Below are 16262 nucleotides of genomic sequence, written 5' to 3' on the forward strand. Positions count from 1 at the left end.
TGGTTTCCCTTTCTTCAACCTCTTGCCTTGTTACTACATCCTACTGTGGACTATAAGATTCCTCCTAAAAATTCCATTTAAAACACCATGTCAATCCCCTACTTAAAAATCATCAGTGTCTCCCCTTTGTGGGATCAAGCAGAAAGTCCTTACCTTGAGCAATTCATTCCTGCTACAATTTAGCCCCAACCTAATCCAGGGGGTGGATCCACCCATGCTTTGATATCGATGACTCAAATCTGCTTCTTTCCCTTACACACAACATCCTCTCCTCAACCTGCAGATCAGCTTGTGACCGGTATGTAGCTAGTGCAATCTTGCTGCCTGCTGTCCTCATCCAACCTTCATGACCATATATTACGCTCCCCCAATTAGGCCCAAGATTCTTGAAGGCTGAGAATTTATTTGTCATGTATTTGTGTCTCCCTAGAGTCTCTAACCCATTGTCATAGACATGGTAGGTATTAAGTAACAGTTGTTGAGTAAATAATGATTTCTTGAGCCCTGAAAGCTGTTCTGATCCTCAAACTCTCATGTATATTTTAAAATTTAGTGAAACATCTACTATGTGTCAGGTAGTGCATACATATTAACTTGTTTGATCTTCATAGAAATCGTATAGGTAGCAATGTTTACCCAATTTACAGGTGAAGAAACTGAGATCTAGGAAGGTTACATTACCTGCCCAAGACTCCCGAAGTCCCCAGTCCGTGTCTAAGCAGCAGGCTAGCCTGTGTCGCTCTCATACACAACACCCTTCCACTAACTCCCTTCAACACCCCACATGCTCATTTCATTCTTGGTTATTTGGGCAGAAATGCGATATACACTAGAAAACAGGTGGGGAGAACACGATGCTCTCAAGTAAGAAGAATATCACCCCCAATAAAATGAGTTATGACACATCCACTGGCACTATGCCTTTGTCTTCTAAAATAATATCTCCAACTGGATTTAGTGCTTTTAAATGGTCCTCAGCTCGGGAAACAGGAATTCCCCGAGCCATGCAGCCCAGCAGGATGCCCATGCAGGAGGAAAGTTAAGAGAGCCAGGATATTCTTTCTCAAGCAAAATGTGTGCCTTGTACGGGAACTTTTTCAAATGTTGGAAAAAAATGAAAAAGGTGATTATACGACTGAAAAATGCTGCAAGTTCTTCACTTGAAGAAGCCGAAGATGCACTCTTTGGAAAACGAAACAGACATCCTCCATTGTTCCCATCCTCCAGCCAGGATAAAGGCAAAGCCTGCTGCCCCTCCCCCTCCAGGTGAACCGATAAAATTCATCCTTCTATAACCTTTGTGCCGACTCCGGCAGCTCCTGCCACCTCCTTTCACAACAGCCTGCCCTGTCCTCGCTGGGACACTGCCGATAGCATCACAGCATGCCTCTGGGCAAGATCTGTCCCGTAATCAGTTGTAAAGCTCAAATGGAGTCGCTGGTTCCAACGATTCAAGTGGCGAAGTGAGCTCCTTCCGGACTTTGGTTTTAACAAAGGAACAAGTGCCGCGGACTGGAGTCAGAGGCAGGCCACAAGTCAGGAAGGTCCCTCGACCCGATCTGTCCCAGGGGTAACCCTTGCTAACTTTGTAACAACTGCTGACTTTTTAGGACCTGCCTTCTGCTCGCAACAGGAGACTCTGTGACAGGCCACACCTGGCCAATCTCCTCTGGCCCCTTTCCAGGAGTTCGTCCAGTGCGCTGGATTTCACAGGCGGTATTTACCGAAGAAATGGAAGTGGACCATTGCCTAACCTCTGCAGTGGTTCTCAACCTTCTGGCCCTTTAAATACAGTTCCTCATGTTGTGACCCAACCATAAAATTATTTTCGTTGCTACTTCATAACTGTAATTTTCTACTGTTATGAATCGTAGTAAATATCTGATATGCAGGATGGTCTTAGGCGACCCCTGTGAAAGGGTCATTTGACCGCCAAAAGGGTCGTGACCCACAGGTTGAGAACCGATGCAAGAGGAACTCTATTCGGAATCAGTAACTGTTTGACCCTTAAAAGGCTTAAGAATGCTCTGAATCTGCAAAGTCGCATATTGCTTTGAGCAGCCAAACATTTTAAATAGAAGTAAAATAACCAAGTATGTGTTGAGCAATAACCCTGAGCCAGGGTGATTGAGCCTGCGTTGAACATGAGGCTATGTGTGATTTTCCTTAATCCACATAGGAACCCTAGTAAAGGTGAGGAAACAGACTCAGAAACCAAACCTCAGATGCTATCATCTCAGAACACTGTGATCTCTAAATCCACATTAGAGCAACTGACTCCACTAGCCTGACATCAACGACTAATCCCCTGGAACACAAATGTTGAATCATTTTTGTAAAATTCAGCAATTATTCTTCAGGAATTCCCTTAGGCGAAACTAGACCCAAATCCCATGGACATGAGCTTGCCTACGCAACTAGGGCAGTACCTCTACGTAACACAAGGGCAGTGTTTCAGCTTAACTGCCGTCTTCACTAATCACTCAGGATGTGGCATGGGCTGCGCCAGTCTATTAAAAGCCACTGGACAGAAGTCGTGTGTCTTTACGGTATATAGTGCTCGTTCCCACAACTTACAGTTTGATGGCATCTGCTACTCTCTGGAAGAAAGCCAGCATTTCTGAGTAAAATCTATCAATCCCACAACGTGGATTTTTACTGTTGCAGAGAGCCAACTGAGAATTGAACAAGATCTTACGGTAATGACTAGAAGTGAATTTCTTTCTTTTTCTTCCTGGAGTTCTTTCTTGCTGGATTTTTTCTCTTTCCTGGCACAGCAGGGAGACATCTTTTTATTAAGTTTATCAGCATCAGAGATGTGAACGTCCCTTTACACGTTTAAAATAAGTGACTTAGGATAGGTCATGATTTCAAAGAGGCTCCTATATATTGAAGCAAATCCAAATCACTTTGCTCAGGACATTTGGGCTTGCAGCACAATCTCATCCTGAAACCTATCAGTGTTGGGTCACAGGAGATCCAAACACCAACCTAAACATTTCTAGGTTCACTGGTTGATGGAAATTAAATCTTCCAGAGTCTTCCAATGAAGACTGTTTTTCCTCCTTTCTGGTTCTACTGTTGGATGAGTACAATCTGGATGGGAGACTTTTGACATCATTATGATTAGTTATTGTTGGTATTAAATAACAGAGCTCTGTGTCCTTCCATCAAAGGGCATGCTCTCTGACTTACTTTATATAATCTCCCTTGAACAGTCTCATCCAATCTGTGATTTCAACTATCACCTATACTCCAGTGACTTACAAATTGTTCTGAGCATTTATCAAATCTTTGTTGAGTACTTACTATATACCAGGCACTGCTCTAAGCTCCTGGGATACCCTAGTGCAGTGGTCGGCAAACTCATTAGTCAACAGAGCCAAATATCAACAGTACAACGATTGAAATTTCTTTTGAGAGCCAAATTTTTTAAATTTAAACTATATAGGTGGATACATTGTTATTAACTTAATTAGGGTACTCCTAAGGCTTAGGAAGAGCCACACTCAAGGGGCCAAAGAGCCACATGTGGCTTGCAAGCCGCAGTTTGCCAACCACGGCCCTGGTGAATAAGAGAGACAGCAGCCGAAACCAGTTTGGCTCAGTGGATAGAGCGTCAGCCTGCGGACTGAAAGGTCCCAGGTTCGATTCCGGCCAAGGGCATGTACCTGGGTTGCGGGCACATCCCCAGTAGGAATTGTGCAGGAGGCAACTCATCAATGTTTCTCTCTCATCGATGTTTCTAACTCTCTATCTCTCTCCCTTCCTCTCTGTAAAAAATCAATAAAATATATTTTAAAAAAGAAAAAGAAAAAAAGAGAGACAGCAATCTTATTCTTGTGTGAGTTGACTGTTACTAACTTCTTGCTGGAATTACAGACCCATGTATTCAGTTTTGTGTTGAACTTACGCATTTGGACACCCAAACTGTGCCTGTGCAAACTGAGATGATCTCCTCAAATGACTCCTGTGGAACCCCTAGGGTTTGAGCCCCACCTCTCAACCTGTAAGAACTCGCCCAGGCCAGAGACCTAAACCACCTTCCGCCCGCCTGCAGGGAGTCCTCTTCCTGAATCTTTTCATAGCTATCACTTCCTTTCAATCTCCAGTGGCATCTCATTTCAGCTCTCGTCCTTGTTCCTGGGCAATAAAATCTTTCTACCGACCTTCCTCTTGCCCAGGATGGCCCCCTTGAATCCACTTCTTACACTGCCAGGGAACTTGCTTTCTAAAACATACCTAACCTTGCTTCTTTGCTTTGCTATCTCTGAAGGGCTTCCCTGAGCTTTCAGGGGAAAGTAAAATCTTGCAAGCACACAGAGTCCTTGTGATCTGGCTCCTGACGACCACATGACCTCCTGCTCTGGGGCGCCTCCCTCTCCCCGCAGACAGGCCCGCTGCTTCCTCCACCTGCTGCACCCACACCTCCCTGACTCACTCAGGCATCCAGGCGTGACCTCCTGAAGCCTCCCTTTCCAGGCCATCTGCTCTGCGGCAGGCTCCCCCGCTGCACGGTGCCATCACCTCTCCTTAGTTTCATTTCTCCGACTCCTGAAGGCAGTTACAATCTCTGCCTCAACCTTGATTCCCTGAGCAGTCCAGGGCCTGGAGCACAGAGAGCACTCAACTTGTGTTTGCTGAATGAACAAACCTTTAACTGATGGGCAATGGGTTATCGATCTGCATTTTCAAGTCATTTTTTGCCATATCTTAACTATTGCAGCTTAGACACCAAGAATTCCAATTCCTTAAATTACTGGAGAAGCAGGAAGAGCTTTCTTCCTTCCAAAGGATGCCTTTTGTTTTTTAGTTTCGTTTTTCCCCTCTACCTCTTCTCCAACACTTGACATACATATATTTATTTGATCTTAGTCAAAGTTTATCTGATTCTTCTGAGGAGAAGGCACAGCTAACAGTAAAATCATAGACATCAGCCCCCAGAAAAATCTACATTTGGAGCCTAGCCCAAGCACTCATTTACTGAGCACTATAGATAAATGATGAACTTCACTGAACCTCAATTCACATAAAATGGGTATAATGAAATAAGATAACATGCAAAGCTGCTAGCACCTATCATAATTTTAGTTTCTTTTCTTTTTTTTCCGTGCTCAACCTTTCCCTTTAAGATACACACTTTGCCTGGAATACACTCCCCTCCATTCCATCTGACAAAACCCTCCTCGTTGTTTAAGGTCCTGGTAATCTTCTCTGTGCACGGCCCCTGGTGCCTCCAGCCAGAAGGAACCGTCCTGTCCTCTGGGCTCTGGAGGCTCTAGGTCTTTTTTTTTTTTTTTTTTAAATATATTTTATTGATTTTTTTTTTTTTTTTTTTTTTACAGAGAGGAAGGGAGAGGGATAGAGAGTTAAAAACGTCAATGAGAGAGAAACATTGATCAGCTGCCTCCTGCACACCCCTCACTGGCGATGTGCCCGCAACCAAGGTACATGCTCTTGACCGGAACCGAACCTGGGACCCATCAGTCCGCAGGCCGACACTCTATGCACTGAGCCAAACTGGTTAAAGGCAAGGCTCTAGGTCTTATTCAATTTGTTCAACAAACCAATGCTGAGGGCCTACTATGTATTGGGCATTCATTAAGTGCTGAGAGCTCTGCAGTGAATAAAACAGATGTGTGAATGCCTAAGTCATACAGAAGAAAAATAAACATGTCACAGTATAAACACAATCTTAGGTCAGAGACATCTGAGTGCTCCACAGGGGGTCAGGAAAGAAGGCAGCTGGAATGGGCATGTCAGGGAAGGCGCTAGGCATGGAAAGAGCTAGGGAACAACTATAAATGGGTGGCACCCACATATCAAGGCCCTGACCAGGAAAGAAGTATGGCATGTTTCCTGCAAAGAACCGTAGTTGAAGCATAGTTGGCTAAGGAAGGGGAGATAAAATGAGATTGATGAAGTCGGCTGGGGCCGGACTGCGTAAGGTGGGTTACATCCTAAGTACCACCGAATGGCTTTAAGCAGGGACATCCCAGTAGAATTTGTTTTGGGATTTCTCCAGCTGCCGTGTTTGTACATTTATTACATCTCTCACCAGAGTCCTGATTTGCACTACAGCTCCTGGTGAATATAGCCGTCCTCTTTATTACATTAGGGCTGTATGAGGGCACTGACAATGTTTATTCTTGTTTCTATCACTGCCTAGTGCTCCCCGTTAAATGCTTGTCAAATTAAACTGGAACTTCCTGTGGCCTCTGTCTCTCTCACCTGGCGTTGCCATAACTGTGAATGTAATGTGCCTCATCTTTATGGGACGCTGCAGTTGCCCACCAGCTCTGAGCGAGTACATCTTTTCCTATTAGGATTCCTCTCGGGCCTTCTTGCCATTGTAGGGCGGTCAGCTGACTTCCTGTCTCCCGCCAGCTCCACTCCCTGCCCTGGACTGAATGTGGACAGTCCCTCGTCTGCCTAGCGCAAGGCATCCTGCTGAGAGTGCTGGCTGCAGTGGCCTGGCCTGCTCTCAAAGGAACCACTGCTCCTAGCTCTGCATATGGTCCCAGAGCATTGAATAACAACATTCAATGGGCATTTATGGACCACCTGCGTGTGCCTGAGACATGAAGGACGCAGCAGCCCTTTCTGCTAGCTGTGCAACGTTGGGCAAGTTACCAGTCCTTTATAAGCCTCAGTTTCCTCATGTATAGACTGGGGATAGTAATAGCAGACTGCCTCTGAGGGCTGTTACAAAGCTGTACAAGAGATCGTCACTTAGCACAGCACCTGGAATATAGGCAGCATTCATCATATGTCAGGAGATTAGCAGTCGTATTGCAAGTCTGCATGATTTTATTTAATCCTCACAGTAACTCTAAGGAAGGTCTTATTCTATCCAAGGTCCATATATAGCTGGTACGTATAGATACTGCTGTACTAGTTGTTAAACCTTTGAGGTTTTTCCTAGTTGCTAATTTTTTTTAATTTAAAAAAATATATATGTTTATTGATTTCAGAGAAAAGGGGAGAGAGAGAAACATCAATGATGAAAGAGAATCATTGATTGGCTGCCTCCTGCACGCCCCACACTGGGGCTCGAGCCGGCAACCCAGGAATTGAACCGTGACCTACTGGTTCATAGGTTGACGCTCAACCACTGAGCCACACTGGGCTCCTAGTTGCCAAATTAGCCATCGTCTCAAACCGTCCAATTTTCCCCGCCCCCCTATGACCCTGGAGCCTTCTCTGCTTAGGTTCTTCTGGGATCCCTGCCTCCCCCTTCTCCCCATGATCAAGCAACTAAAGGGACAGGGCCTGGCACAGCAGGAGGCCTGCAGGACCCAGGCACAGTTCAGATGGTTCTGTTCTGGGTGCTGACTGGTTGACTGAATTTATTTCATTGATGGGTAAAGTAACGTGCAGATGGGAGAAGTGAAGTCTTTCCACCAACCCTGTAGGTGAAAATCCTACAAAGTCCAACATCAGAATCTACTGCCCAGGTTTGCTCCTTTACACAGAGCTTCTCCTTCGACACTGGTTAGAAAAAGTAACACAATCCATTTTTTTGCCTCTTGAACATGGAGGACTATCACCGGGACACCAGCAAATTGGGTTTCCGATGAACTCAGGAAGTAGCTGCTGACTTCTCCGACCGAGTCAGCGACTCACCTGCCTGCCCTCATCTTTATTCCCCATCCTGCTTCCTACCATGAATTCCATGAGGACACTCTTTGGCTCAAATCCTACACTTGCTTCCTGCCCTGAGGTCTAATAACCTGACCCCTGGGAGAGTCTTCAAGATGATGACGCTGTGTACAGCCACACAGTTAAGTACTCACCATTTCTATCGCTACTTTACAAACTAAGAGGAGGCCTAGAAAGAGGTTAAAATGTGTGCAAAACTGTGGCAACTCATATATCTTGCATATGAATACTCTACAAGAAAGCAGAATAGTGTGGAGGGCAGATTCCACGATGACACTGGAATCCAGAGCCGGGAATTGAAAGAGATCCCTCTTAAATTGAAGACACATGTGTGGACTTAGACTGTGGAAAGTGAAGGTGGTGGCTCCTTGAATGTAAACGTCCACTTCTTAATTGTGCATTCTGAGCTGCAAGGACCCCCTGGGCTTGCCCTGATATGTAAACATTTTAAAAAGTGTCTTATTAAGGTTTAAAGTCTTTCAAATAGGTCTTCAAGACTGAGCAGTTACATAATTGGCTCAATTAGATCCAATTACACAATTAGTGTAGATTAGAAATAATAGAATCAGAACATATAATTTCATAATGATACACGATAATAATGCAAAAATTAAGTTGGCAAAGGGTGCTTGTGCAGGAGGGGTGCCTACAGATCTTAGAAGACACTATGTCTTTCATGAGCCCAAACATCCCCCACCTCCGACAGTTACTGTTGGAAAATATGGTTTAACTAAGCAAGATTTATTTTGAGTTCTGGACATAGAAAACAGCATCTGGAAAGGTGGTAGTTCTTTTCCTCCTTTATGTAGCTAAAGTCCTGGGTGACTCCATTTCTTTTCTGTCTCATTAAAAGGAGGATTTCTCTCTGAGGTCTTAATGGATGATTACAATGAAGAATTCGTGCTTAAGGGTGAGTTGTGCTGACATGCCCACCGATGCACAGGCCTGCCCTGCTGCGAGTGGAACAGCCCAGACACACTCCGGAGGGTTTGTGCGTGTGTGGGAGGAGCTGGGCTGGAGAAATGCTGGGGGAGAGGCGACAGAGGGATTAAGACACCTGTCTCTCAAATCCGGTTTTTAATATTGCCTTCATTATACTTGGTTCAGGTGGCCTGACCCTTCCTGCTGCCTTTTTATCTTTTGATTTTCAAAAAGGGGAAAGATGACATTTGATTAATGAGAAATTCATGTCCCAAACTCTTGCAGCTATGTTGGTGTATCTCTCTGTAAATTGTGTCCAACTACCAGAGGACTAAGAAGAAATCATTCATGTGTTAATTCGCTCATGATTTTATTTATTCATTCAGTAAGCATTTCGAGCCTCTCCAGGGAAGGGACTATTTCTTATTTATCCTACATATCAAGCCCATAGCACGACTGCTAGCCTGTCGGAGGGACTCAATGTATATCGAATTGTTTTTAATACATATCACAGATATTAACCTGTCCTGTTCTGTAATTACAGAACAAACAGCTACTCTATTCTTAGTTGTGGCCTTTGAGAAACTTACAATCATTTGTGTGTGTGTGTCAAGACGATTATCACGTTAACGAAAACATGACTTAAATTGTCCTAGTCGACACTGACACAATGTCAGGAAACAGTTTTTTGTCAAGAGTCAAATAAGTAGAAAAACTGAAAAGTGTCATGCACTGAAATGAGGAAATAATCCCCCCAAAACCATGGTCATGGGGAGGGTTACAGCCCAGTACCACCCGGACACTGAAGCACTGGGGGAGGCAGCCAGTCTCCGAACATGCAGTGGTGCCTCTCTGCCAGGCACCTGGGATTTCATCCTGCTGTTCGTCAAATTAACTAGTAAATATCCCCAAAGGCCCCTAACATCTCAGCAAATGAACACTGAAAATCTGAAAATGTTCCCCAAATGTCAGAGCAACATCTGAAAGCTTTGGGCATCTTTTCTAATGATCTCTATTTTGTGTTTTCCTCCTTGGTCATCGTCCTTTGGGTAATGGGAGAAGCGAAGGGGCTTAATGATGCTCAGAGGCCATTATGAATAAAGGCTACAGGATTTATCCCTTACACCCTCCCTTCTAATTTTTTATTTTTTAATTCCCTTTCTTTATTTTATTTTCCTGCACAGTCCTTGTTTTTCCCTTCTCATTTTCTTTTTTCTTCTTCTTTTTGATTAATTAAATCTTTATTGCTCAGATTATTACAGTTGTTCCTATTTTTTCCCCACATAACTCCCCTCCATCCAGTTCCCACCCCACCCTCCTCCCTCACTCCCCACCCACTGTCCTCATCCATAGGTGCAGGATTGTTGTCCAGTCTCTTCCCGCATCCCCCTCACCCCTTTCCCCCCGAGAATAGACAGTCCACTCCTTTTCTATGCCCCTGATTCTATTATAATCACCAGTTCATTCTGTTCATCAGATTATTCACTTGATTTTCAGATTCACTTGTTGATAGATGTGTATTTGTTGTTCATAATTTGTATCTTTACCTTTTTCTTCTTCTTCCTCTTCTTAAAGGATACCTTTCAGCATTTCATATAATACTGGTTTGGTGATGATGAACTCCTTTAGCTTTTTCTTATCTGCGAAGCTCTTTATCTGACCTTCAATTCTGAATGATAGCTTTGCTGGATAAAGTAATCTTGGTTGTAGGTTCTTGGCATTCATCACTTTGAATATTTCTTGCCACTCCCTTCTGGCCTGCAAAGTTTCTGTTGCGAAATCAGCTGACAATCATATGGGTGCTCCCTTTTAGGTAACTGAGTTTCTTTCTCTTGCTGCTTTTAAGATTCTCTCTTTGTCTTTTGCTCTTGGCATTTTAATTATGATGTGTCTTGGTGTGGTCCTCTTTGGATTCCTTTTGTTTGGGGTTCTCTGTGCTTCCTGGACTCGTAAGTCTCTTTCTTTCACCAGGTAGGGGAAGTTTTCTGTCATTATTCCTTCAAATAGGTTTTCAATATCTTGCTCTCTCTCTTCTTCTGGCACCCCAAAATTCGGATGTTGGTACGCTTGAAGCTGTCCCAGGGGCTCCTTACACTATCTTCATATTTTCGGATTCGTTTTTCATTTTGCTTTTCCGGTTGGGTGTTTTTTGCTTCTTTGTATTTCAAATCATTGACTTGATTCTTGCGATCCTCTAGTCTGCTGTTGGGATTCTGTATAATATTCTTTATTTCAGTCAGTGCATGCTTAATTTCTAGTTGGTCCTTTATCACAATCTTGAGGGTCTCATTAGATTTCTTGTAGACCTCATTAAGTTTATTGGCAGTTTCTAGAAAATTATTAAAAGACCTTAAAAGTGTAGTTTGCTTTCCTCCATTTCTGTCATTTGTGTCCTTTTTCTTTGTCTCCGCATTTTTTATGCTTCCCTGTGTTGATAAAGTGGTTTTCTGTGCTAAGTGTCCTCTAGGGCCCAGTGGTTCAGCCTCCCCAATTACCTGAGGTGGACACTCTTGGTGCACCCCCTTGTGGTCTTTGTGCACAGTCTTATTGTACTTAAGCCTTGATTGTTGTAGGTATCACTGGGAGGAATTGACCTCCAGGCTAATTGGTTATGAGAATTAGCTGTGTCTGCAGTGGGAGAACTGTGCTGGAGACACCCCTCCAGGGCAAGACTTGCTTCAATGGGGTTTTGGTGCTCACTGAGTCTGCCCCCTGAGTGTGTCCTTTATGGTTCCACAGAGCTGCAAACTGGATGGTCCCTCTCTGACCTCTGGGTGGCTCCTGGCTTCTGGATCTCTAGGGAGGTGCTAATCTAGCCTCTGCCTTAGGCTATCCAGCAAAAGCCTCCCTGCAGGGCTTGGGCAGGGCGGGTCCCATGGGATCAACAGGGCGGGGCTAGCAGTTATGGCTGCTCTCAGAGGCTCTGCTTCTCAGTGTCTGGGCAATTGCTGCATGCCCCTCCGAGAGAAAGCTGCCCTCGAGTTCCAACCAATGCCAGACAGTCCCGATTCTCCTGTATGCATCTGGGTCCCCAGAGACTTGCCCAGAACTGGAGCTCAGAGCCTGAGACTCCCTCCTGATTGAAAATGACAACCGTGCCCTCAGTTGCCAGTCCTGTCCGCATGCATCTCCACACCTTAGTATTTTACTTCCGCACTGTGCTTCCTCTGAGTCTCAGTATGCTTTTCTGTTTCCTTCTAGTTGTGGAATTTCCACTCAGCCAGCCTTCCTGTGGTTCTGGATGATGTCTATTCCGTCTTTTAGTTGTATTTTTGAAGCGGTTGTTTGAGGCAGCAAACTCCGGTGTTTACCTATGCTGCCATCTTGGTTTCCGCCCCCTTCTCATTTTCTGTTCCCAATAAATACTAGCTCAAAATATCAATTCTCTTATCAAAAATGATGGTTTGCTTGCAAGACAAAAATCTATTCTCCAAAATACCTTGATCTACTCACATCTCCTATAATAATGTTCCAGAAGATGCTCTTTGTTAATTCAGATACTCAGAAAGAGGATATTTGAACAGCGTGGCATGGAGTTTGAAGGCGGTGGTACGGAAGTTTGGAGTTTCTATTAATATTTACAAATCTTGACTCTATCACTGGTTGGATTTAGAGACACAAACATACTTCCTTAGGTTCTAACATCTAGAAGCAATATATTAATTTATTTACTATGTATGTTTTAGTGCATATTGGTATACATCTTCCTTATTGACATAGCAATAAAGTATAGACATTGGAGGTGAATAAATATACAGAAGGGAGAAATATCTCCCAAATTTTTATATTCTTTTTTTCTCATTTTACCAAAAGCCAGGAAGCATTTCCTAAGGGCCTAGGGTAAAATCCAAGTTACTTAGTGTAGTAGAATTCAGATGACTTGTTTTGGGGATGAATATAAGGAACTTCCTCATTTTCTTTTGCATAAATCCTTGATTATGAAAGCTGCATCAATTACAAAAAATTTATAGCTTCTTTCAAAGACCTTTTAATAAACAAGCACTTAAATCAACTTGGTAAATGAACCTGTTTGTAAGGAGAAAATATAAAATGGTAGGACATGTCTGGAAGGTTTCTTACCACACTGTTACGAGTAGTTAGCCCTGGGTTGGACGGGGGGAAAAAAGTCTTTAAACTGAGCTGTAGAGGTGTTTCAACTTATGTGTTCTAAAATCTTCTCTTTCTTTATAGGAGAATCAGGATAAAAAAAACCACAATCTCCACAGAGAGAGCTGGGAGTAACGGATTTTCTGAATTGGGTTCATCAGCTATAGATTTTTAGAAGTTTTCAAATTGGCTGTTTCAGTAAGTGAACAATCTTCCACAAGAATGGCTTTTTGTTTCCACCAGTTCTGAGCTTAATATCACCCTTCCTTCCCCTGACTATTAACATTCAGGAACGGTGCCTGCTCTCTTGGATGTGCGCTGCTTGGATGAGAATGAGACAGTTCGTGTTGGAATGAGCTTGTGAGCTCTTCTCCCTCCTGTCACAGTCCTGGAGAGAGTGCTGACAGAAGAGGACGGACGGAAACACAGGTATGTACGTGGATACCTAACAATTCAAGTACAAGTGCCTGGCAGAACATCGGTCTTGATGTCAAGGCTAAAGATGGGTCTACATTTTCACAGCCATCTTCTCTCACGGTGGAAGGCACCTGCAGATTTCCTCATTACAATTTCCAAAGACTTCGACCTGTCTCATCTTCATGGCCTCTTTGTAGCAAATGATGCCGTTGAACTGTGACACTGAAATGCTCATCTCTTGGCTGTCGACACACTCCACTTTCTGGTTCTCCTTCTGCCCTTCGTGTTGTCTTCTTTTATACTTATTTTACTTGTCTTTCTTCTTTTTCCGACATGAGAGGTCTGTCTCTGGCTTTCTCTTCTCTCCTCTCTTTATAGTTCTCCCTTCTCCACCTCTCTCTAATCTGATGGCTTCCATGGTCATTCCATGTGGGTAGTCACAGTGAAAACTGTAAATTACTGAGGACCTATGCTCTGTGCTAAAAGCATTTTACATTTCATCTCACTGATACCACACCAACAATTTTCTGCCTTTTAGATGAGGGAGCAGAGTCTCAGGTAGGTTCAAAAACTCACCCAAACTATCCAAGACCATACAACAAAATAAGTGAGGGAACCAAAGTTTGAGCCAATATTTCTCTGGCTTTAAGGTGCATGCTGTTGTCACTATCCTGTCCCCTCTAATCCATGACTCAGTCTCCAGGCACAGTGGCACAGTGCACTGAGGTACAGTCTCATAAGTGCCACTGAAACATTCTTTTGAGTTAATATAGCTCTTGTAATAATCATAACCTGCATGTCTTTTTCCATATAAACAACTGTAAATCTACTTTTGCCCACCACCTGTATATTAAATTTACTCAAACTTTGATAAAGTATAACAATGTGAGGTCACACTTCCAATGTAATGATTTACATGTTTATATTCCCCATCAAGCAGAAACAATATGTTTCACACCAATAGTCTCTGAGCATCTCGAGATCAAGGCTATAAAATAATGACTATAAATGTATATCCTCAAAGTGATTACTTTTCCCCCTAATTTAAAAGGGAGAGAGGGCAGAAAAAGATATATTGAATAAAATAATATTATGTTCTGTCTACTACCATATGAAGAACGCAGAGAATCAACTTATAGTAGGATGCAAGTCAACAATAAAAATGCACTAAAAATGCATAATTATAAAAATATAATTTACATTAAGTCTCCTGTGACATAAATATTGTCAAGCAAAGTAAACTACTGCAATATTAACTTGTACTCCTTAATATGTTAGCCTCTGAACATGTTCTTTAGTTGCTCCCCATGTTATCGTTTGTCTTCCTGAGTGGATGGTAAGCTCCCAGAGTGAAGGTTAGAGAGCCACTGATGGCTGTCCTGTCACTTTGTGGTGGTCACCAAATGTTATCCCAGGGACCGAGCAGCAAAGAGGGTGATGACGCTTCTCATTCTCAAATAGCTAATGCAATTTTGCTGGGTGATTTTTGAAAAAACAAAATCCAATACACAGCTAGATTTATTATAATATGAGAATTTATATCAGATGCAATGACACTCGCTAAATGTGTATCATGGATACACTAAAGCTGTACCTTTGGCTTCTCTTTAAGCCAGTCGGTTTTAACCTTCTATGAAACAGACGAAACTTTGGATCATAGACAATCACACCCTCTGTGCAACGCTACTAATCTTAATGAGGCGTTATAAGCAACCGGATGTGGCAGGGTCACTGCTAATACATCACCAGCACTGATAACCCTATGCAAAGTGCGTGCAGACAGAAAGCCAGTATTTTCCCATTGAAATCGAACACTATACTCTTCCCTTCCTTAAACCCTTGAGTTCTGCAATTCAAGATATTTCTTAAAGTATGACTCTTCTGTTCACATTTGCCAATGGGAAAGTTCCAGATTTTTGGAATTGAGACATAGCAGGAGGCATGAGGCCAGAAGATGACAGATATGACAGATGGTGCAGAATTAATTCTGCAGTAAATACCTGTGCACCTCAGATTTAAATTTGGTTTGTATAACTAAGAAGTCCACTGGGAACCAATGACTTAGCCAGTACAGCGATACTGCAGTGACTGACAGTCCTGTTTAAAAGTTAACAAAACGGGACAAGGGAAGGGTAGATAAAGAAAAGCATCCAAAATCCAATACAGTTCCAGATCAAACCCTCTGATCACTCACCACAATCATTTGAGCCACGTAACTTTCAGGTCCAGTGTATTCAGTTGGGTCTTTAACCTTCACCAAGACGAGGAAATACAAATAATGCCACATGTTGTGTTCCGACTTGATGTGCTCTTCAAATGACACAGTTTTATTATCAAACTTGTCCCTCTCGAGTCCTGCAGAACACGGGAAACACAAGGTATGTAATCTGTCATTTAATCAGCATTTCCTTCTTAGCCTAAAACAGTGGTTCTCAACCTTTCTAATGCTGCGACCCTTTAATACAGTTCCTCATGTTGTGGTGACCCCCAACCATAAAATTATTTTCGTTGCTACTTCATAACTGTAATTTTGCTACTGTTATGAATCGTAATGTAAATATCTGATATGCAGGATGTATTTTCATTGTTACAAATTGAACATAATTAAAGCATAGTGATTAATGACAAAAAATATGTAATTATATATGTTTTCCGATGGTCTTAGGCGACTCCTGTGAAAGGGTCATACGACCCCCAAAGGGGTCGCGACCCACAGGTTGAGAACTGCTGGCCTAAAAACACAATAATGTGTGAAAAAATGCTTTCTGTAAGCATGCGTCAATTTACTATGTTATGATTTAAAACAACATAGTACATAAGACCTCCAGGAAAAAAAAAGGCCATAGTTTATGGATTTATTCCCAACTAACATTTCCCCCCAATAGATACTTGGAAATGTATTATTATAGATGTAAAATTTGCAGATAATTTCAAATAAAGCCATATCAAAATAGTCAAATTAAATTGGACCACAAGTCTAAGTAAAAAAAGTAAAATTGATTGTGCAAGAAATGGCACACATGCTAATCAGGACAGAAAAAAAAGTCATTTAATCCAGGAACTTCAAAACCACTTGTGATCAGTGAAGAGTAAGCGAATGTCCACCATGATCTGGGCTCTGAGTGCAATAAGGACTGACGGACCCGTCCACCCCT

At 42.8% G+C, this 16262-nt stretch overlaps 1 protein-coding gene across 8 annotated transcripts in view; it reads right to left on the reverse strand.

The window, feature by feature from the left end:
* The window catches only part of ITPR2 (inositol 1,4,5-trisphosphate receptor type 2), a 439774-nt gene that overhangs the window by 26899 nt on the left and 396613 nt on the right, over nt 1–16262 (reverse strand). For 7 of the 8 annotated variants that reach the window (XM_059682415.1, XM_059682414.1, XM_059682412.1 and 4 more), the window contains one exon: nt 15302–15462. In XM_059682415.1, the coding sequence (XP_059538398.1) occupies nt 15302–15462 (161 nt within the window). Of the gene's footprint in view, nt 1–8428; nt 8688–15301; nt 15463–16262 lie in introns of those variants that run through there. The other variant, XM_059682416.1, reaches the window with a different exon arrangement.

This window comes from Myotis daubentonii, chromosome 2 (genome assembly GCF_963259705.1).
Source record: "Myotis daubentonii chromosome 2, mMyoDau2.1, whole genome shotgun sequence".
Classification (NCBI taxonomy): Eukaryota; Metazoa; Chordata; class Mammalia; order Chiroptera; family Vespertilionidae; genus Myotis; species Myotis daubentonii.